This window comes from Mobula birostris, chromosome 7 (genome assembly GCF_030028105.1).
Source record: "Mobula birostris isolate sMobBir1 chromosome 7, sMobBir1.hap1, whole genome shotgun sequence".
NCBI lineage: Eukaryota > Metazoa > Chordata > Chondrichthyes > Myliobatiformes > Myliobatidae > Mobula > Mobula birostris.
The window spans coordinates 19,849,937-19,874,587 of record NC_092376.1 but is presented as its reverse complement, the minus strand read 5'-3'; the positions used below and the strand labels follow the sequence as shown (position 1 = coordinate 19,874,587).

Sequence of the window (24,651 nt, the reverse complement as noted above, 5' to 3'; positions counted from 1 at the left end):
CGCAGCCTCAAGACCCCAAGCCTGTCTCCAAGCCTCAAGCCCCCAACCCTGTCTCCAAGCCTCTAGCCTCAAGACCCCAAAGCCTGTCTCCAAGCCTCAAGCCTCAAGACCCCTGCCTCCAGTCCTGCAATCATGTCATGTCCTTGCCTGGATCTGGGGCCCAAGCCAGAGGCAAGACCCAGGTTCTGGGTCCTTGTCCAGTCTCTAGATCGGGGTTCAAACCCAGGCTCCTAGTTCATAGTTCCTTGTCCGGTTTCCCTGTTTCTTGTCCATGTCCTAGCCCAGGTCCTGCATTCTTGTTCTGTTCCTAGTACTTCAGTGTCTGTGTCTTGCATTTGGGTCCGTTTCCAGCGCCCCCTTTGTGACATGCCCCTTCTCATTGCTACCCTCAGGAATGAGGTGTAGAATCCTGAATGCATACACATTTGCCAGTGACATTAAATCTAATTCTGATTCTGTATATTGGAGATATAATGCAGAAGATGAGAATTGATGGTGTTCTTCATGGTGAGAGAGTTATCTTACACCACAGGATGATACTGATTCATTGGTAAGAAAGGTAGAGCAATGGAAGAAGGAATTTAAACCTGATAATTGTGAGATGACGTAATTTAGGGGAATTAACAAGAATATAACCCTTCCAGTGGTATCATGGCCTCTGCACGATTTCAAGGCGAGTGGTCTTGGGTTTTAATTCAGACAGCTCCTTTCCATACGTGCAGGGTTGAGAGTTGACCTAGCAACTCGGCTTCATAAGAAAACAGACAGACATGCTAAAGCAATGGCAAGGGTACTGCCCGATGCGCCACAAAGCGGGGAAAGGAACAACAAGAGTAGGACCTACACAATCAATAGTAGGTTTCTAGGAAGTATTGAGGAACAGAGAAACTTTAATGTACATGTGTGAAGATCCCTGAACTTATCAGCACAGACAGATAAGATGGTGAAGTAAGTATATGTAATGCTTGCCTTTATCAGATAGAGTTTGGAGAGGAAATGAGGAGGAACTATTTTCATCTTCCTAGAGAGTGGTTGGAATCTGAAATGCACTGCCAGAGGGGTGGTGGAGGCGAAGACCCTTTCTTTTAAGAATATCTAGACTAGAACTTGAATTGCCAAGGTATATAAGGTTATGGAATCAGTATAGATAAGCATCGTCGGCTGAAAGCCCTGTTTCTGTACTGTGTGGCTATGACACTATGACTGTGAACAACAATAACAACAATGGGTTGGACCTTAGCTTCCAAATGTGCAGAAATGCATATGTTGTCTTTGTACAGTAACTCTGACTATCAGCTGTAATTCAATGCAGTGTTATTTAAATCATGCTAGATGACACTTCTAAAAGGGTATTAGTAATGCCGCTGGCTGGTTAGCAGCTTTGAGAAATGAATTTATCACAATGGTTAGCAGCTTTAAGTAACACATTTATCACAATTCATCTGAAATTTATTTCAGTATACAGCTGCAAAGTTGGAACTAGGTTTGGTGATGGAATTCAGGATTGAGATGAAAAGAAAATTGTTTACTAGAGGGTCACCAGGAATTGTTTATAGGACAGAAATCAATAAATTTTTGGATATGAGGAAAATGAGGGATATTGCTTTGGTTAAAAAAGTAATGAGACTAGCCGTTATCTTGTTGAATGACTGACAGATACAAGGGGACGAATAACCGAGTCTTAGGCAACACACAAAATGCTGGAGGAACTCAGTAGGTCAGGCAGCATCTATGGAGAGGAAAAAGAGCTGATGTTTTGGGCCGTGATCCTTCACCAGGGCACTAATTCTGCTAGTTCTAGTCCTACTTCTACATCTTGCTTCTTATTCCTGAAGTTTATAAAATCACATCTTTTCCATTTAGTTACAGTAGAGTATTCATATTATATAGTAATGCTCCTGATATACAATAGCAAATTTAGATTTTAATTGTTATAGTATTATTGTTGACAAGGTGTATAGTCAATAATGTCAATCTTTTTAAGAGACAGGACTGTAAGAAGCAGGCTGATTTTCACATCATTATTGTAAACATTAATGGCAAATTTTGAGCTAATTGCTTAATGTACAGTATGTTGCTGAGAGCAAGCTGGATTTGTCTGGTGCATTTCAGCTAATGTGAATTATGTACTCAAATTACGAGTTATTTTTTCTACATTTGATTTTTAATTAAATAGGGACCATTCACGCATATTAGATTTCTTACATACTGAGCACATAAAACTCCAGAGTTTTTATTTCAGTGATTCTTACATAATTTGGGAATGTATTGGTGCTTTTAATGTTCCTTCTTATTCATTACCTTCGCTAACATGGACTCCAAACTATTTATGCATTCTGGATGTCGATACATTTTGGTTTAAGGCTTCCATTAATATAAGATGTCCATTTCAGCATTCACTCTTTATCCCTTCATAAATTGCCCTCCTTTCCCCAAATGGAGACTCTTGTGGCATAGAATTTGTTACTCTCACAAATTAATTATGAGGTAGTGAAGTAGTCTGAAATATAAAAAAAACAGCAAATGTCAGAAACTCTCAGCAGGGCAGACAGCTTCTGTAGTTAGAAAAAAGAGTTACATTTCAAATCTACATGCCTACATTTAATGGTATTACAATTTCAAAATCTCCCACCATCAACATCTTTGGAGTCACCATAAACCAGGGCCTCAACGGTATTGGTTACTATGGGTACAAGAGCTGGTCAGAGGTTGAGTATCCTATGGGGAGTGACTCACTTCCTAACATCCCAAAGCATTTTCATCCTCTATAAAGTTAGCAATGTACTGGAATATTCTTCACTTACATATGCAGTTGCAGCAGCATCAAGGACTGTGCAGTCAATTTGATTGATACCAATATCCATTGTGCCAAACATTACCTTTACCTGTCACTGGTGTATGGTGATTTCAGGGTGCACTATTAATTGTATATACTGACTTTGGTCTATTCCAAAAGCAGTTCTCAATCCTATGTCTCCTAAAACAGAGAAGGACAAGGATTATCTTTATTGATTTATTATTGTCAAACCTATTGTGACATGAAAAAATTTGTTTGCATGCCATCCAGAAAGATCATTTCGCATGTAAGTGCATAGGTAATAAAGAGAAAAACGGAATGCAGAATATAGTGTAGCAGAGACAGAAATTACTGTGGAGGTAGACAAATAAAGTGCAAGAATCACAGCAAAGTAGATTGAGAAAGAGGCACATGGGAACTTCCAAATTACATGCCATCTTGACCCGAAAATATTTCAACGGTCCATCATTTCATTGGGTGCAAATCCTGGAAGTCTTGCCCCAACAGCATCATAGGAGTACTTTCGTCAGGAGAAATATAGTGAAGCAAAAGGTAGCTGGTCAACATGTTCGCAAGGCCTATTTACAGATGAGCCATAAACGCTGACCATGCTAGCAAACCCCGGACACTGAATGGTAAAACATAGCAGTTTTCCTTCTAGGCACTGGAGAAAAACCATCAATGTGTGTCCGCAAGGTCCACTAAATTCACTGCCGGGATTGGTGAACCTACAGTTGAGTGTATTTCTTGTCCTCGAGTCATTATATTTACTTTTTGTACATACGTAAGTTATGTGCAATTCACCTTAATTCAATTTTGGTAACTTATCTTTCTCCTTGTACTGTTGCTTGCTGCAAAAAGCCAACATTTATGGCATTTATACCCTGCATATGCATGCCAATGAGAAAAATAAATCTGAACTTGAGCTTGACGGTCTCTTCCTAGGTTTACATTGAGATTCTGTTCCTGCTGGATAACTTTGTAGGGTGGGTCACTCTGCCGCAATGCCTGACTTACTCTAAGTTCCTTCACAACCATTAATTTCCAGAAGAAGAGAGAAAATGTTTCAAGGACCTTTTAAAAATACCCTTAAGAATGTGTCATGTCCTCCTAGACTCATGAGAATAACTGACCAAAGACCATGGCATGGATGGTTTTGCAATGAGATTACTTGGAAGCTTAGTACAAATAGCAGTAGAAGCCCATCAACGTTGAAGCTTTAGAGAGGATTCAAAGGAGATTATCAGGATGCTGTCTAGATTACACAACATCTCTTATGAGGATAGGTTGAGTGAGCTAGGGCTTTTCTCTTTTGAGTCAAGGAGGATGAAAGGTGACTTGATAGAAGAATACAAGATGATAAGAGGCATAGATAGAGTGAACAACCAGAGACACTTTCCCAGCTTGGAAATGGCTGCTGTACCTGTTGATATCAGGAAGAAGGTACAGGAGCCTCAGGACTCACACAATCAGTTTCAGGCTATTACCCCTCAACCATCAAGCTCTTGAACCAGAAGGGATAATTTCATTCATCTTCACTTGCCCCATCATTGAAGTATTTCCTCAACCTATGGATTCACTCTCAAGGACTCTTCACCTCATGTTCTCTATACTTATTACTTATTCATTTGTTATTATTATTTATTCCTTTTTGTGTTTGCACAGTTTGTTCTCTTTTAAACACTGGTTGAATGCCCAAGTTCTGTGGTCTTTTATTGATGCTGGTATGGTTATTAGTCTATGGATTTATTGAGTATACCCAAAAGAGAATGAATCTGAGGATTGTATATGGTGATAGATATGTACTTTGATAATATATTTACTTTGAACTTTGAACTAATATGGAAGGACATAGCTTTAACTTGCTTAGAGGAAAGTTTTGGGGGGGGATGTCAGAGGTAGATATTTTACGCAGAGAACGGTAGATGCATGGAATGCACTACCAGGGGTGGTGATACAAGCAGATAAATTAGTAACATTCAAGAGATTCTCAGGCACGTGGATGAAAGAAAAATGAAAAGCTATGTGGGAGGGAAGGGTTAGATTGATGTAGAATATGTTAAAGAATCTGAGCAACATCATGGTCCGAAAGGCCTGTACTGTGATATACTGTATGTAACCCACCCACCTGTTTAACAAATATCTGCCACCTCTTCCTATTGCTATTTCTTCAAAGGATATAGTCACTCCAAAAGGCCAGAAACCATAAGATGCGCAGGACTGTAGTAGAAGTGCTAGTTGTCGGAGGAATTACTGTAGATGAGAACATTTCCCTGAATGTATGTGTTCCTTCCAGTAATTTAAATGTGCACTCAATTTGACTGGCATTCAAAGTATTATTGCACTTTACTTTTAATCCTTGTATACGGTAATGAGTTTTGGTTAATATGCTTTATTTTTATATCAGTTGAACCACTAGAGGTCCTCACACCCTATTTCATGCCAAATCAGTCTTGTTGGCCACACCATGCTCATTTTCAGCCAATCATCCATCAAGCAGGTCATTGACAATTTAGTGTAGAGCTATTTCTATGTTACAGATCTTAAGTGGTTCAGGTTACTGTGAGGTACAGAGGCCTTCTGAAATCAGTAGCGTCTTTCTCACATAAAAGGCCACTGCAAGTCAGCACATAATTTTAGTTGAGGGGTCAAAAACCAGGAAGCATAGGTTTAAAGTGCTTCTATAGATGCACAATGGAGAGTATCCTAACTAGTTGTACTATACGCTGGTATGGAAACACCAGCGCCAGGAACGGAAATGTCTACAGAAAGGGGTAGGTACAGCACAGTCCGTCACAGGCAAAGCCCTCCCCGCAGATGAGCACATTTACATGGAGTACTGCCACAAGAAACTAGCATCCGTCATTGATGACCCCCGCTATCTAGGCCACGCTCTATTCTTTTACTACTGTTGGCAGGAGGAACAGAAGCCTTAGGCCCCTCATCTTCAGGTTCAGGAATAGTTATTACTCTGTAGTCATCAGGCACCTGAACTGAAATGGATAACGTCACAAACCTCAAGTCAACCTACAGACTCACTTTCAAAGACTTTTACAACACATTTTCTCAGTGTTATATCTTTTATTTGCACGATTTGTCTTCTTTTGTACATTGGTTGTTTGTCGGTCTTTGCTTTATGCATTATTTTTCATAAATTAGACCATAAGACCAAAAGACATAGGAGCAGAATTAGGCCATCTGGCCCATCGAGTCTGCTCCAACATTCAATCATGGCTTATTCATTTTTTTCTCTCCTCCTCAACCACATTTCCCAGCCTTCTCCCTGTAACCTTTGATGCCATGTCCAATCAAGAATCTCTGCCTTAAATACACCCAACGACCTGGCCTCCACAGCTGCATGTGGCAAAAAATTCCACAAATTCACCACCCTTTGGCTAAAGAAATTTCTTCGCATCTCTGTTTTGAAAGGGCACCCCTCTATCCTGAGGCTGCGCCCTCTTGTCCTAGACTCTCCCACCATGCGAAACATCCTTTCCACATCTACTCTGTCCAGGCCTTTCAACATTTGAAAGGTTTCAATGAGATCCCCCTTCATCCTTCTGAATTCCAGTGAGTACAGACCCAGAGCCATCAAACATTCCTCGTATGATAACCCTTTCATTCCTGGAATCATCCTTGTGAACCTCCTCTGGACCATCTCCAATGCCAGCACATCTTTTCTAAGATGAGGGGCCCAAAACTGTTCACAATACTGAAAGTGAGGCCTCGCCAGTGCCTTATAAAGCCTCAGCATCACATCCTTGCTCTTGTATTCTAGACCTCTTGAAATGAATGCAAACATGGCATTTGCCTTCTTCACCACGGATTCAACCTGGAAGTTAACCTTCAGGATGTTCTACGCAAGGACTGCTAAGTCCCTCTGCATCTCAGATTCTTGGATTTTTTCCCAGTTTAGAAAATAGTCTGCACATTTATTTCTACTGCCAAATTCTGTCGTCTTTCTTTATTTTCCTGTAAATGTCTGCAAGAAAATGAATCTCAATGTAGCATATGGAAGTGTATATGTACTTTGATAATTAATTTTAATTGAGTTTGAAGAATTGGTAGAAAAGTTAGAGGGGAGTTGAGGAAAAAATATTTAGAAGTTCCTGGAAGTGCTGAGGGCCAATTCCCGTAAGACTGAAGAACATGTGATAGAAGGCGGAATTAGGTTGGGGAGACCATTTTTTGGAAGGCAAGAGCATGATCAACAGAATGTCCTCTGCTTGTGTCAGATTTTTTTCTGTAATTGTGAGTCCCCTTTGGCCAGATGTGAGTTTCTTCTGAATGGTACGACACTGATGCCATGTGCATGCGATGCTGCTGCAAGCAAAGTTTTCATTGCACCTGTACATGCATGCATCTGACAATAAACTTGCCTTGACTTTTTGATGTTGATGCATTGATATCCTTGGGACTCTATGCTGAGATCCCTGATCTTGGAAGATGTTTCTATTTTCACTTTTAACCTATATCAGATAATTTCTTACTTTTCTTTGCTCCCTTCTTTACTCATCCATGGCTCACCACCTTTGGTTTTGCATCACCATCCCATGTGTCATTACTTTTGTCCATCCCACCATATACTTTCCCTCTAAGCTTTCCCCAATTCCAGTGTAAGGACATTCGTCTACATAATTCTTTCCCCCTTTTGTTTTATCTCCACAGATACCATCAGTTAATCTGTACAGACCTAACAATTTCTCTGTGCATTAAATCACCACAATAATTTGGTCATGTTATTTTAAGAGAGGGAGGTTTGCAAGGATGGACTGGGTGATGAATGGGACAAATCAAAGCTCTCTCCAAGAACCAACACAAGCCCCATGAGCCAGATAGGTTCTCTCGTTGCTATTATCCCATCTCATTAGAACATAAGAAATGAACCTAGTGGTAGGCCTCTCAACCCCTCAAACCTGTGCCACCATTCAATATCATGATCCATTTGCCCCAGGTATCTCCTCTTCTGTGCCAATTCTCTATATGGCCCTCAAGCCTCCAACCCATCAAAAGTATATCTACATCCTCTTTATATCATGCCCTCCAGGAAGCCCCCATGACCTTCAATCAGAGAGGTTCAGAGATGCAACACCCTCTGCAAGAAGTTCCCACGAATGACTTACCCCCTTTACCTTTGTAACAACGTCCCCTCTTTCGAGGTTCTCCTGCACTTGTACAAACACCTCCACGTCATGTAACCTTTACATCACACATCTCTTTCAAACACCCAGCAATATGTTTCAATAGCTGCTGCTAGCGAATAAGGACAAAGCAAAGTAGACGCTATCAGCATTTGGTATGTTTCCTGTAACATTGAGGAAGGGACTAGCGTTTCAACTCGATCGTGAGAAGATAAAACACGTGAAACGACTCCTGACCTGCGCTCAATGGCGCGAAGAAAGTTTCTCTAAAACTGCTTTGAACCTAACAATTTTATCATTCAGGAAGTCAGCGAGTCGCATTGAACACACCAACCCAGACCGCCCTACACTCACTGTCTACCAGAGACGCGACCAAGAGAGAGGAAGAGAGATCCCCTTATTATTCAGTCTCCTCCCTGGAACCATGCGATTGTCCGTCTACCACGGGGGCATCAGCCTCACAGAGACCGAAGATCTGCTGGCATCGATGGGGAAAGACGGCAGTTACCTGATCCGAGATAGCGAGACCATACCGGGAGTCTATTGTCTGTGTGTGTTGTAAGTACGGAAAAATGGGGTTTACAGAGAGGTTGAATAAAGATTATAAATTAAAGCAGTAGAAGTCAGAAATTAGAGCGAATCACATGAGTAGAAACGTGCAATTTCATTGTATTGAGTTTTGACCGTGCTCGCGCCGGGGGGAATGCACGGATCTTTGAGCAGAGAACTTCATTCCAGATATAATAAAACGGGCGAATCATAAACTATATTTGGTAGTAAAGGAGTGCGGTGAACGGTTGTTCCTGGTTGCTTTACGCCCTGAGGTACACAGCTCAAGAGGAACAACGATCGCCGCCATATGCCAGGCATTAATTCCCTGGTATTACGCTGTGTGGGTAGCAGAGATCCAATTAATACCTTTTATCATCTAAGTAGCATAGTTCTGCTGCATTGCAGATGTTTGAAAATCAAAGTTCAATCGAAGGACAACTCAACCATTAAAGAGGAGGAATTGTTTTGTCCAGGTCCAGTAAAAAGCCGGAGTAATGCGCCGATTATACTAAATAAGACAAAATTTCTGGAGCGCACCTTTAGCCACTCGGGAGAGCTCAGGTTCAAGTTCAAGTTTATTTCATGGTCATGCATAACTAATGTACAAGTACCATGAGAATTAGCCTTTTGCAGCAACAAACAGGAATCATTACAAACGTAAATTAACATAAACTTGAATTCACCTATTTACATAATTGCTCAAATCTGCTGCTCGGTTCTCTGTAACTACAGGAAATGCCGCAAATACCAGTGGAACTCAGCATTTGTGGAAAAAGAATGAAGAGTCGACGTTTCGGTCCGAGATCTTAATCAGTTCTGCCTCTTTATCGACTCTTTGTTCCTTTCTATGGATGCTGACCGACCTGCTGATTTCCTCCAGCATTTTGTGTGTGTTGCTCAGTTCTCTGGACTGATGGAGATTTTACGGTACCTAATACCTACCGACTATCGCTAAGCAAGTCTGTACCTGGGACAAAGGCAAGCCACAGACCCAAGGAATAAAACAGCCTAAGTATGTTTCTTCACTATAATTTTACGCATTTACAAAAGCCTAATAGTTTAAACAAAACGTAAATACCATAGTGATGGCAAAGTCGAAACCTAAGTTTTTGAAACATTAACGAAATTGAATAAAGGTATTACGAATGTTTTCTGAAACACTGTTTTGACATATAATTTCTATCGCAAATATTCAACACGTTTATTTTTTTAGCGTAAACGATTCAAAGCGTTAACTTTGCGTTCATCGTGAGGTTGTAACCCACGCTCAAACAGCTTTATGTCTCGTTGTCGGGGCTCTGACTGCACTAATTACAATCTACGGCTCAAAATAAACGCGCTACCAACAATAACCGATATTTAGTGATGAGGACTCTCGGCTCGAAACGACGACTCTTTATTCCTCTGACGGACCTGCTGAGTTCCTCCAGCATTTTGAGTGTGATACTTGCGATATTTAACTTCTCGCCTTCGGGACACACAGTGGCCAGTAAGAATAGAGAACCCAAAGAAAATAAAATACGGAATGAAAATAAGAAAATTACATCTTCATCACTCGCATCCTAGTTTAACAAATGGAGATGGGTGATGTAATTTAAAACTAATCCCGCTGTCATCTTTCGAGGTAATGAAAACACAACTACAGACGGCGTCTAAAAATGTTTATGCAGCTTGCTAAATACTGTATATCCAGTTTTTTCCCTTCTTTCCCAGTTGGGAAGTAGTAGGATTCCACTAAAATATTCCACCAGTTATATTACCGCCTGCCAATGAAATTCTCTTCGGCTTGTCCTTTCATAGTCTGGCTCCCATTCTTTGGGGTTTGCTGGAAGATTTTGATCTAAAAATTTGGAAACGCACATATATTTAAATTTGCATCCGTGTGCATGTGTGCTTCTGTGCTTAGAGGAGGTTTGGAGTAGATTCCAATTTTCACAATGTATAAGATCAAACAAAACAAAATTGGTGGAAATAAAACAAAAGAAGAAGGGGAATACTCAGATCAGGTAGTGGAAGAAGAAGAAGCGGAGTTAATGTTTCATATCGAAGGATTAAAGGAGAGATGAAAACGTTTTGAGTGTGTGGGGTTGGCGGGGGGGGGGGATGTGTCGGGATTTACTGGCTTGGCATGTTAGCGGAGGTAGAAAGAGTTCAACACATTAAATAATGCTTTATTTAACGTGCACTCGAAGAGCCATGACCCATAGGTAGTATTCGGCTGCATAACTTTGATTTTGAACTGGCACAGAAACGATGGGTGAATAGCATCTTGTGTGGTGAATGTTTTACGATTCTAGCAATGAATTCATACAACAGGAAGACACTACACAAACCAATGGGCACCCATTCGTACTAATCCAGCTTCCGACACCTGACCCACAGTCTTCCCTAAGACATAGGAGCAGAATTTGTCCCTTCGGCCCATCGAGTCTGCTTCGTGCCTTGGCGATTCAGCCGCTAGTCTAGGCACTTATTCGCAAATCTATATATGTAACTGGAAAATCTTAATAAAAAAACACAAGAACCCTTTAAGAAGTTAATAACAGTATTAGATGGCTCCAAGGATACAGGTTGACAAACTGAATTGACTACGGCCTTTCTCTCCCATCTCAGGCACCGCAATTTAATTCTCTATGTTAGTGCCAAAAGTTGTGTATCTCAGCAAGTTCTTTCTTGCACTACCCCCGTCACACACTCCACCATCAGATTTACTGTTGAGTTATCATTTCATCTAATGCACTACGCCAAGAATTGGAGGCAGTTGGGATGTCAAGGAAGGTTCCAGGTATCTGAATTTTGTTTTCTCTGTCGGAGAGGGAGAACTAGAGCAATAGTAAAACGGCGATTTCTTTAGGTGGAACATTTTACCCTTTGAGATACTAAAGGTGTATGCGAGAACCTAGTTCATCTGCTAAACAAAAATCTAATACAGGAAGGGATCTTCATGCTTTTGCATCTTTGCGGGAGCTGAGACCTGGACCGCAGAACTTGTCGGAGCAGTAGTTCACAAGCGGTAAAACACGGTCTTATTATTAAACATTTTATTTGGGGTATTGAGGTTGGCGACGGACTGGAGGTGTAGGTGCGAATAAGGAGCATAATCGCTCTTGTAGCTTATTGATTTCAATTGACCACACTCTTGAGAGCAGCTCTGTGGACGGTTAGCACCTTCCCCGAGAACCACGTACCTGTACACCGTATTCCCTGTACAGAAATCACTGTCCACAACTCTCCTTGTTCACCACCCTCTCTGTGTATTACCTTCCCTGTGCACCACTCTCGCCTGCCGCTACTCTCGCCTGTGCACCACTCTCCCTGCGCGCCATTTTCTCTGAGTGCCACTCTCCCTGTGCACCACTCTCCCTGCGCACCACTCTCCCTGCGCGCCATTTTCTCTGAGTGCCACTCTCCCTGTGCACCACTCTCGCCTGTGCACCACTCTCCCTGTGCACCACTCTCGCCTGTGCACCACTCTCCCTGCGCGCCATTTTCTGAGTACCACTTTCGCCTGTGCGCCACTTTCGCCTGTGCAACACTCGCCCTGTGCACCACCCTCCCTGTGCGCCACTCTCGCTTGTCACCACTCTCACCTGTGCACCACTCTCGCCTGTCACTACTCCCTGAGCACAGCACTTGCCTGCCACCACTCTCACCTGTGCACCACTCTCGCCTGTGCACCCGTCTCCCTGTGCACCACCCGCCCTGTGCGCCACTCTCACCTGTCACCACTCTTCCTGTGCACCCCTCTCCCTGTGCACCACTCTCGCCTGTGCACCACTCTCCCTGTGCACCGCTCTCTCCTGTCACTACTCCCTGTGCACCGCTCTCGCCTGTCACTACTCTCACCCGTGCACCACTCTCGCCTGTCACCACTCTCACCCGTGCACCACCCTCCCTGTGCAGCACTCTTTCTGTGTACCATTCTCTTTGTGTTTTACCCTCCCTTTACACCACTCCCGCTTTACACCACTCTACCTGCGCACCACGCTCCCTTTACACCACTCTCCCTGCGCACCGCTCTCCCTCTTTAAAGCATTTTCGTTGGGTATCACTCTCTGGGCATGCCAACCCCTCGGGCTTCACTCCCCTGGACACCATATTCCCTAGGTATCACGTTCGAGCAGCACCATTCTGCCCTAGACGCTTTCTGCTTGCATGTTTCTGCTCCTGACTGGTATTGGTTTATTGTTGTTCATTATCATGTACCAAAGTACAATGAAAAGCTTGTCTTGCATACTGCTCATACAGATCAAATCATTGCATGGTACATTGAGATAGAATAAAGTAAAGCAATAGCAATGCGGAATGAAGGGTAAACGCCATAGAGAAAGTGCGGTTGTAGGAAACAATAAGTGCAAGATCATAACAAGGTAAATTATGAGGTCGGGAATCCATTGTATCACACAAGAGGTCTGGTCAAGAGGCTGATAACTGTGGGATATAAGATGTCCTTGAGCCTGATTGTATGTGCTTTCAGGCTTTTGTATCTTTTGCCTGGTGGGAGAGGGCAGAAGAGGGAATGTCCAGGTGGATGGGTTTTGCATTAAAGTCTGTTGGTGCCAGAGACCCTGACCTCCAGTGTTGTGTGAAGTTTCCACATTTTGCACCTGTTGGTGCCCTCCGGGTGCTCCAATCTCCTGCCATATCCTAAATATCTGTGGCTTGGTATGTTAATTGTCCACTGTAAATTGTCCCTAGTGTGTGGCGAATGGGGTGGATATATAAAAAAAGATTAATGTAGACTGGTGGTTGGCACTGATGGTGGGCTGAAGGGCCTGTGTACTGTATCTCTCTCTCTCTGTGACTATGATTATACTCTCTAAGTACCACTGTCACTAGAGATTATATTCATAGCCACTACTCTTGATTACACTCCCATGGGCAACATTTTCCATGGACACAAATCTCTGGCAATACAGTCTCCTAACCCACTCTCTGGACACGCTACCTGGGCACACTGCCTTGGCACAATACCTGGATTTACTCCCTGGGCGTCGATGATCTGTCACGGCCCTTGGGCATAATCTCAAGGCCGATGAATACAGATTCGTTGAACATCTCCCCTATCGAATCGATCAATCCGAGCAGGGTGGTAGGTTTTTGCGCCTGAATTAAGTCCGTAAAGCGAAGGAGTTAGCATTTTAAATGGTTACTGTACAACGGCATGTTTCATACAAATAACAGACAATTCAGAAGATGAAAAATACGCGCATTCCTTTAATATCTTTCGCCATAGAAGACGCCCCAAAACACTAAAGAAATGCAAATCTTGTAACAAACGAGCACTTTCCCAATGCAGTCATTATTATACAACAGGGGATTACCACGGGTAAAGGCCAAAGATTGAAGAAATCGTCAAGTGTACACATCCGATTTATAATACACTTTAACATATTTCGTTCATTGACGTTATAACAATGGTGGAAACGTGATTACACAGATAACAAAATACTGAAATTTGAATGTTTCAGATTGAGAAAGTCGCCCCGATGTTTAAATTTATCACCTTTCACAGTTGATAATTTTCCAGTTTCCAGTTTCTTATCAATTCCGCTCAATGATCTGAACCTAAAATTTACCGAGAGTGTGTGTAATTAAACTGCTTTTGTGCACTGGATGTTAATCTGAAATTCAGGCGTATTTACTGAGAGCGATGCTCTCGGGAGAGTTAAATTGTAAAAAAAAACACAGACAAGGGCGAGGGCGCGGACAAGTGCGAACTGTAACATCTTCAGCAAAGAGGCTCGCGTTTTGCAGCATGTAAACATAATCCGTTGCAAAGAGTTTCAAATTCAGGTCGACCGCAAAGCTCCCACGAAAACAAAAGATGAGCAAAAAAAAAAACTACGAGATTTTGCAGATGCTGAAAATCCAGAGCAACACACACAAATTGCTGGAGGAACTCAGCAGGTCAGTCAGCATCTATGGAGGGGAATAAACAGTCGACGTTTCGGGCCAAGACCCTTCATCAGGACTGAAAATAAAGGCGGAAGAAGCCAGATTAAGGGGGGGGGGGAGAGGGGACGGGGTACAAACTAGAAGGTGATAGGTGAAACCAGGCGAGGGGCAGGTAAATCACAAACACGAGAAAATCTGCAGATTTTGGAAATGAAGGGAAAGGGAGATGGGGGTAATGAAGTGGAGAGCTGAGAGCTGATAGGGGGAAAAGGTAAAGGGCTGATGAAGGAATCCGATATGAACCAGAGTCAAGCAGCAGATTTGGAGGGAAATGGATGGTTGACCTTTTGGTTGGAGATCCTCTATTGACTGACTTGCTGAGCTCCTTCAGCAGTTTGCTTTGGCTCCAGGTTCCAGCATCTGCAGTCTCTGACGTCCTCCAAATGGAAGAGGAATTTTCAAATCAATCAAATCAAGTTTAATCATCACTCAAGCCACACTTAGATACACCTGAACGAGACAGTGTTCCTCTGGATTCAAGGTGCAAAGTATTCAAAATAGCAAGCAAGCATTCAAAAATGGCAAGTAAGACACAATTTAAGATAAGCAGCCAAAAATGGCAGCAGCCAACATGCAAAAAGAAAGTGGGAGTGCAATTCTGGAAAAGGAAGAGCAAGAAAGGATTGGGAGGTCATGGAGAGGGCACAGAAGAGGTTTACCAGGATGCTGTCTGCATTAGATGGCATCTACTATAAGGAAAGTTTGGGCAAACTTGGGTTGTTTTCTCTGGAGCTGCAGAGGCTGAGGGGATCTAATAGAAGTTAATAAACTTATGAGAGGCACAGATAAGATAGACAGAATCTATTTCCCAGGGATGAAATGTCACACACTAGAAGACAGGCGTTTAAAGTGAGAAGTTGTCATGCTCCGGTCCATAAAGTCTGGATTCCAATTCACTATCCGATTCATCGTTCCTTATCTGGTTTTCTGGTTTTCCCTTTTTCTGTTGGGTGCTCTAATTGAGGCAGCTGATTCACATTTTGGGCTGGCTACATAAATAACTCCTTGGTTCAGCTTCAGCTGCTGGACTGTTCCCTTCCCTTCCCTTCCCTTCACCTTGCCTTCCTCCTGAAGCCTTGCCTGCAACCTCACCTGCGTCCTCACCTGCGTCCTCGCCTGTATCGCTGTCAAATTCTATCGCTGGAGCTAGACTGGACTTGCTGTGCCTAGATAAGGAACTGTCTTTCGTTGTTTGGAACTGTCTCTGTGTCCATGCCTTTGCTCAGTATGTCTGGCCATTTGCCGCTACCTTGTGTTGGGAACTGTCCCTGTATCCACGCCTTCGCTAGGTAGGTCCAGCCATTTGCCACTACCTAGTGTTGGGAACTGTCTCATCGTGTTCAGCATTCTGTGTATGAGTCCTGGCCCTATGTCCTGTTCTCAAGGAGGGGTCCCGGCTCTGTGTTCCATGTTCCTGTTCTCCCTTGACCAAGGCTCTGCATTCCTGTCTCCCTCGACCAAGTCAAGGCTTAGTGTTCTCGTCCTGTCCATGTGCCTTGCCCAGCCCGGTGCTGGGGTTCCCTTGTCCTGTCCAAGCCACGTCCAAGAACCTCGTCCTGTCCAAGCCACGTCCAGGAACCTCGTCCTGTCCAAGCCACGTCCAAGAACTTCGTCCTGTCCAAGTCAAGGCTTCATGTTCTTGTCCTGTCCATGTGCTTTGTCCTGTGCTGGAGTTCCCTCGTCTTGCCCAGGAGTCTCTCGTTCTGTCCTGTAGCCTCACCTAGTCCTGTCTCCCAAGACCACGTCATGTCTTCGCCTAGTTCCGGGGTCTGAGCCTGAATCAAGACCCAGATTCTGGGTCATTGTCCAGTCTCTAGCTCGGAGTCCGAACCCAAGCCTCGTCATGTCCTCACCTCAAAGAACCCAAGCCTCATCATGTCCTCGCCTTGAAGAACCCAAGCCATGTCCAGTCCTGTAGTCATGTCATGTCCTCGCCTAGTTCCGGAGTCTGAGCCCGAGTCAAGACCCAGATTCTGGGTCCTTGTCCAGTCTCTAGCTCAGAGTCCGAACCCAAGCCTCGTCATGTCCTCGCCTCGAAGAACCCAAGCCTCGTCATGTCCTCGCCTCGAAGAACCCAAGCCTCGTCTTGTCCTTGCCTCGAAGAACCCAAGCCATGTCCAGTCCTGTAGTCATGTCATGTCCTCGCCTAGTTCTGGGGTCGGAGCCCGAGTCAAGACGCAGGTTCTGGGTCCTTGTCCAGTCTCTGGCTCGGAGCCCAAGCCCAGGATCCTAGTTCCCACTTCCTAGGCCTGGTCCCGCTTGCCTAGCAAATGTCCTAGCCCAAGTCTGTGTTCTTGTCCCAGCTCCTAGTCTGCATCCAGTCACGTCCCTAATTCTAGTGTCTAGTCCTGTTGTTCTTAATACTTCAGTGCATTTGTCTTGCATTTGGGTCCGCTCCCAGCACCCACCATATGACAGAAGGGGAAAGTTTAAAGATGTTTATGCCAAGTTATTTTACACAGTGAGAGGTAGGTGCTGGAACAGGATGCCAGTGGTGGTGGTGGAAACAGATAATTGTCATACGGTGGGCATTGAAGGCGGACCCAAATGCAAGACACAGACACTGAAATGCTGGGAACTGGACTGGACTAGAGTGAGAGACGGGACTGGGCATAGATTAGGAGCTAGGATACGAACACAGACTTGGGCTAGGACTTTGGCTGAGAAAACGGGACCAGGACAAGGAATTGGGAACTAGCAGCCTGGGTTTGGGCTCCGAACCAGAGACTGGACAAGGACCCAGAACCTGGGTCTTGACTCGGGCTCGGACCCCGGAACTAGGCGAGGACATGACGTGGCTTGGGTTCTTCGAGGCTTGGCTGCAGGACTAGGCGAGGCTTGGGTTCTTTGAGGCTTGGATATGGACTCCGAACCAGAGACTGGGAAAGTACCCAGAACCTGGGTCTTGACTCGGGCTTGGACTCTGGAAATAGGTGAAGACATGACGTGGCAAAGGACTGGATGAGGCTTGGATTCTTCAAGGCTTTCTTGGGCAGGACGAGGTACTCCTTCTTGGAACGCAGGGCTGGGAGCCTTTCTAGGACAGAGGGCCAGGATGCTTTTGCAGGGCTGGGCCCCTTCCTTGGACGCCGGGCCGGGATGCTTACTAGGATGCGGGACTGGGATGACTGCCAAGGTAAACCGCTGAGGAAACTGTCAGGGATTCAAATGGAGAGGGGAAGGGAACAGTCTAGCCTTAGGGTACCGGCAAAGATGACCTGTGGCCTGGCTTACCCAGCGGAGGCAAGGACAGGAAGGGACAGATCCAGCTGCAGGGTAACGGCAAATATGGCCTGACTTACCCCAAGGAGGCAAGGACAGGAAGGGACCTCAATCCGGGGTGACTCCAAGTCTTGGAGTGGCCAGCAATCTTGGCTGGCTACGGAAGCAGCCGAATCCATATCCAGCTCAGAGTGGCATATGGCCACTCAGCTAGCCCAGGAAACGGCAGAATCCATACCACAATGACTGCTCAGACTACAGACAGCAAGGCTCCATGAAGCAGTGGTCCGCCAACCAGGCCTAGAGATCACGAATGGTTGCTCTAGCCTTCCACTGGCGGGTTGCTCCAAGGGGATACTGACAAGACAAACCAGCACCCACACGCGATCCCAGGGCCACTTATATTCCCAGCTCCAAGACGAGCATCAGGTGCCTATGATTAAGCCCAACTGGGATAGGGGATCTGATTGAAACATATAAGGTTATTAAGGGATTAGAAATGTTAGAGGCAGGAAACACATTCCCAATGTTAGGGGAGTCCAGAACCAGAGGCCACAGTTTTAGAATAAGGGGTAGGCCATTTAGAACAGAGTTGAGGAAAAACTTTTTCACCCAGAGAGTTGTGGATCTGTGGAATGCTCTGCCTCAGAAGGCAGTGGAGGCCAATTCTCTGGATACTTTCAAGAAAGATTTAGATAGAGCTGGTAAAGATAGTGGAGTAAAGGGAAATGGGGAGAAGGCAGGAATGGGGTACTGATTGTGGATGATCAGCCATGATCACAGTAAATGGTGGTGCTGGCTCAAAGGGCCGAATGGCCTACTCCTGCACCTATTGTCTATTGTCTATAACTGAAACAAGGGACAGCTGGAAGACCCGGAGTCCAGAGTCCATGGACCAGACTGTGAACCAGAATGCAGACTTCACGGACCGGACCATGACAATAATATAGTGGTGTTTGAAAGGCTATGAATAGACACAGGAATATGCAGGGCATGGAGATAAAGGAATCAGTTCTATATTCTATACTCACTTACTTTTAGCCCGTTATGCCACTGGCTTTTAGGACAGCAATGAAGGTCCTTTATTTCTGGCAATGTTCAGCACTTCCTTCAACATGTCAGTAGCTTCCTCTCAGTTTTTACTACTATCAGTCATGCAGGTCCCTGATGAACACTCAGGAATACCATCACACTCAGATGTAGAAGGATTCTTCACTGCTGTTTCTGCAACAATTCTGTTTTTACCAGTAAGGGTTGTTAACCCTAAGCTGAACCCCTGAACCTGAAGGACTGGTGAACCACTCTGAGTTTGTCCTCTACCCTTTGACCTGTTTGGCATGGGTGACCCTATCAAGAGCCAAAACATGAAGCCCTGACTCCAGCCAGCATAGCTGTCTGGGTCGGTGAGCCACACAGCCTCCAAACCACGACAAGGTTGTGGTCCTGTTGGAGGTTTCTACATTCTGTGGCCACTTTGCTAGGCACCTCCTGTACCTAATAAAGGAGAATGGGGTTGAGAGTGATAATAAATCAACCATGATGGAATGGGGGAGCATTCTCAATAGTCCAAATGCCTAATTCTGCTTCTATGTCTTATGGTCTTATAAAGTGGCCACTGAGCTTATGTTCATAGTCTTCTGTATCTGTAGGTTGTCCGCTTCGAACTTCCACATGCTCTGTTTTCAGAGATGCTCAGTTTTGCTCAATTCTCTGTAACCTCTAGAGCAGGTGTTCCCAACCTTTCTATGTCATGGACCAATAGCATTAAGCAAGGGGTCCATGGATCCCAGGTTGGGAACCTCTGCTCTAGAGACTGTTGTGTGTGAAAATCCCAGGAGATCAGCACTTTCTGAGATACTCAAATCACCCATCTGGAACCAATAACCATTCCATGATCAAAGTCACTTGGATCACATTTCTTCCCCATTCTGATGTTTGGTCTGAACAACAACTGAACCTCTTGACCATGTCTGCATGCTTTAATGCATTGAGTTGCTGCCACATGATTGTCTAATTAGATTTTTGCATTAATGAACAAGTGTAGAAATGTTCCTGATAAAGTGGTCTATTGCTTCTATTGTATGTTTTATGAAAGAGATTGAAAGCTGTGTGGCAGCTTCTATGCATGCAGAAAATATAACATAGAGCAGTACAGCACAGCATAGACCCTTCAAACAATGATGTTGTGGCAACCTTTTAACCTTCTCCAAGATCGATATAAAACCAAGATTAATCTTTCCCTCCTCATAGTTCTCCATTTTTCTTTTGTCCAAATGCCAATCTAAGAGACTGTTAAATGTCCTTAACACATCTGCCTCTACCACTAATCCTGGCAGTGCATTACTTACACTTACCATCTCTGTGTGGAAAAACTACCTCTGACCTCCATACTTTCTTCCAATCACCTTAAAGGTATATCCTCTTATATTAGCCATTACCACCCTGGAAAAAAGACACTGGCTGTCAACTCTATCAATGCCTCCTATCAGCTTATATACCTCTACCAATCCTCTACTCATCTTTTTTCACTCCAGAGGAAGAAACCTATCTCGCTCAAAAGACATGCTCTCTAATCCAGGCAGCATCTTGGTAAGTCTTCTCTGCACCCCCTCTAAAGCTTCCACATTCTTCCTATAATGAGGCTACCATAACTGAACAACATGCCAAGTGTGGACTAACCAGAGTTTTACTGAGCTGCAACATTATCTCATGGCTCTTGAACTCAGACCCCTACTAATGAAGGCCAACACACCATACGCCTTCTTAACCACACTATCAACTTACATGGCAGATTTGAAAGACCCCAAGATCTATCTGTTCTCCTCACTGCTAAGAATTCTGCCATCAAGTTCAAACTCCAAAGTGTATCACACTTTTTTAGATTGAACTCCATCTGCCACTTGTCAGTCCAGTTCCTCATCCTGCCTATGTCTCCATGTAACCTACAACATCCTTCTACACTATCCACAATTCCACCAACCTTCGTGCCATTTGAAAACTTACTCACCCACCCTTCCACATCCTCATCCAAGTCATTTATAAAAATCGCGAAGAGCAGGAGTCCCAGAATAGATCTCTGCAGAGCACCACTAGTCACAGACTTGCAGGCAGAATTTGCTCTATCTACTACCACCCTTTGCCTTCTGTGGGAAAGCCAGTTATGTATCCACACAGCTAAATTTCCCTGCATCCCATGCCTCTTGACTTTCTGAATGAGCCTACCATGGGAACATTGTCGAACGCCTTACAAAAAATCCACATCCACTGCTTTACCTTCATTATTTGATTTTTCAATCCCTTGAAAAAATTGATCAAGCTTGTAAGGCATGACCTGCCCCTCACAAAGCCATGCTGACTGTTCCTAATCAGATTATGTAAGGGTTGTATTATATGAGGAGATAGGCATTGATGCTATCAGTGGGAAGGAGAGAAAGATTTTGCAAAGAGAAAGAAAACATAATAATTTCAGCTTCTAGACCAGTTATAGATGCAAAGTAGAGATAAATGAATTCCTCAGATCCATGATGGAAGTGGTATCAGTTGGTCACGTAGGTTAATGTGGGTGCCTAGAAGTAATACCAGAGGAAAAGATTTGTAATGTGTTGTTATAACAGAACTGTAGGCACTGCTGGGCACATTCCACATTCATGGCACTAGCAATGTATTATAGTCCCTTGTTTATGTTATTACCCTATTACTTTCCCAATTAACCCAGATAATTCCATCAACCAAATCCTGTGGCAACCCTGATCTCACCTTATCACACATATTCCCTTTTTCCCATCCATGACACCTGCCACCCTCTCAGCAACTCAAAACTACCTTTACAATCTCTCCAGCCAGCGCACACAAAATGCTGAAGGAACTCAGCAGGCTAGGCAGCATCTACTGGAAAGTGTGCAGTTGACGTTTGGGCCGAGTCCTTTCAGTGACCTTTCCTGTGGAGTTTCTCCAGCATTTTGTGTGTGTTGCTTGGATTTCCAGCATCTGCTGATTTTCTTTTGTTTATAATCTCTCCCACTACTACCTGAAATCTTAGTTCTGATGCAGCCTGACTTTGCTGAATGTTTCCAACATTTTCTGTTTTGATTTTTGATTTCTAGCATTTTTTAAAATTTCCATTCGTAGAACATAGAGTATAGAACACTGCAGCACAGTACAGCCCTTTGGTCCATAATGAAGTGCCGAGCTTTTAGCCTACTCTAAAGTCAATCTAACCCTTCCCTCCTACATAGCATTTTTCTTTCATCTATTTGATTATCTAAGAGTTACTTGAATGCTCCTAATATATCTGTTCCGATCACCACTATCGCTGGCAGTGTATTCCATGCACTTACCACTCTGTGTGAAGAACTCATCTCAGACATCCTCCCTATACTTTTATCCAAACACCTTAAAGTTAAGCCTCTTGGTATTAGCTATTGCCATCCTCGGAAAATGCCTGTAGGTGTCCACAATATTTATGCCTCCTATCATCTTATACACCTCTCATCCTCCTTCAATTCAAAGAGAAAAGCCCGCGCTCGCTCAACCTACCTTCATAAGACATGCTCTCCAGTCCAGGCAATATCCTGATAAATCTCCACTGCACCTTCCCTAAAACTTCTACATTTTCCTATAATGAAGCAACCAGCGCTCAGCACAATACTCCAAGTGTGGTCTAACCAGAGCTTTGGAGCTGCAACATTACCTCATGGCTCTTGAACTTAATCCCCCGACTAATGAAGGCCAACATTCTCACCCAGGATCAAAGTTTTATTTGGGTAAATTCCATTCCAAAGCTTAATTCCACTTAAGCACACAGATCCAAGATGAGACTCCAGTACTATGTACTGTAGTGTTGGAGGTGTTCTTTGTCAGTGTTAAATGTAGGTCCTGTCAATCCTGTATGGTGTCATTTTGAAAATAGGTAGGAGGAGGGGTGGGAAATGTATGTCTGCAGTGATCTGGCCAACAGTTTTATCTTGTAATATAATTTCATAAACAGGTTATTAGATTATTTTGATGTTATGTTTGCAGAAGCTTCCTGTGGACAGACATCCCAGCTCCTCAAGTCAATATCCTAAATAATAAATGCTAGTGTGCCAAAAATCGTGTTCACCACCCTGCCAATTTCAGGGAACTATGTATCTGTACCTCTCGGTTTCTCTGTTCTACAACACTCCCCAGGGCCCTTGCCAGATTTTGTGCGAGTTCTATCCTGACTTGTCTTATCAAAATACACCAACTTGTATTTATCTGAATGCATCATTTGTGAGATGATGTGTCCTTTCTAGTACTTATGAAGGCTCTTTGTGTGGTCTGGGTGCATAGCCTCAGGGTTCTTAATCCTCTCCTGTATACTCTATCCCTCCTTGAGAGGTCATGGGCAAGAGATTTCCAAGAGCCACTGGGGAGATGGCAACAATGACTACATTCAAACGTACATGATAGGCCGAAGATGTCTTAGGGACATTCTGAGAGATGTGAAAGATGTCATAGAAATGCAAGCCTTTCCCTTTATTCACAAATAGTTGAAAGAGAAGGATAAGGAATAACTTTGCAGTTTTCACTTTCACTCCTTAGAGGACTGACAGCATGTAAAAGCATTTAACTTTGCTCAAGTGCACAAGAAAAAATCTTTTGTTTGTTTTGGCTATATTATTGCAATGGTTCTCAGTCAGCAGATACTTCATTAATCTGCAATGAGTTGGACATGTGCATTTCTCTCATGGAACTCCAAGATCCTTACATGCCTTTAATTTAGTCACCAGTTCCAGCACAATCTATGATTTCCAATGTCAAAGTTCAAAGTAAATTTATTATCTAAGTACGTACTGTATATGCGACCACATACTACCTTGGGATTCATTTTCTTGCAGGCATTTACAGGTGAAAAGAAATGCAGTAGAATTTTATAGAAAACTGTACACAGACAAAAACTGACATGCAACCAATGTGCAACAGAAACCAAGTTGTGCAAGTAAAAGTAATTCAGAGAACATAAATTGTAAAGTCCCTGAAAGCGACTCTGTAGGTTATAGAATCAGTTCAGAGTAGTGGTGAAGAGGTGGTGAATGAAGTTATTTTTACCCCAGCTTTAAAATCTATTTAGATCACTATTTACAAATGTGTCTTCTTTCTCTCTAGGAATAAAACATTTGTTCATACCTACCGGATTTCTGAAACATCTGGGAAATGGTCAGTTCAGGTAAGGATACTTGCTTATTCCATTTTCATTACATTGACTCCTAACTTTAGGGGGAGTTGTTAATTCCACTGCCATACTTATATAAAATATCATGGTACTTGCACAGAAAACATTACATGTGGGCAGGGAAAGAGGATAACTTGTGAGCTTTTGGTGTAGAAATATCAAAATGTGTAATGATAAGTGGTAACTCCTGACAACACAACTGAAGGTTTTTATCTAATAACAACAGGATGTAATGACACTCTATGTTTAAAAAAAAAAGAGCTCATTACCAAATATTTTTGAAAGTAAAGTGGAAATGCCTTTCAATAAAAGGGAGTGATATTTTCTGAGGAAAGCCTGAAGAAAAACAAAGAGTCAAAAAATGGACTGGATAGTGTTCATTGGGGCATGTTATCTGCTCATACCATAAACCCACCCCTCCTCTCTCACTACCATTCATTCTTCTCCTCAACTCTTCTAATGCTTTTACTGATGGGAAACTCGCCTTTCATGGTTCAGTGAGCCTAATGGTCCTGGAGGTCCGGGTTGCAAGCCTGCTCTGTGAAATGGATCAGGCTGGTGAATAGGAGCTCAACCCCAGGTGCCCCTGGAAAGCCTTGGATAGCCTTCTGACACTTTTTAACTGCTGTTAGCATCTCTGAGACAAGTGAAAACCTGTTAGAATTGATTTAAACGATTAAAATAAAAATAATGAAGTTACTTAAAATATCTTAAATTAGAAATTAGCGAAACACGTAATGGTAAATAAAATAAAGAAAACTGAACAAAGCATCAAGTTTTCTTTG

At 43.5% G+C, this 24,651-nt stretch overlaps 1 protein-coding gene across 1 annotated transcript in view; it reads left to right on the top strand.

Moving 5' to 3' along the window:
* The first annotated feature begins 8,117 nt into the window (after positions 1-8,117).
* Positions 8,118-24,651, top strand: part of LOC140200036 (SH2 domain-containing protein 1A-like) — a 109,097-nt gene continuing 92,563 nt past the window's right edge. Inside the window, exons 1-2 of the mRNA XM_072262687.1 lie at positions 8,118-8,496; positions 23,800-23,860. Coding sequence (XP_072118788.1) covers positions 8,363-8,496; positions 23,800-23,860 — 195 coding nt within the window. The 5' untranslated portion in view covers positions 8,118-8,362. The remainder of the gene's footprint in view (positions 8,497-23,799; positions 23,861-24,651) is intronic.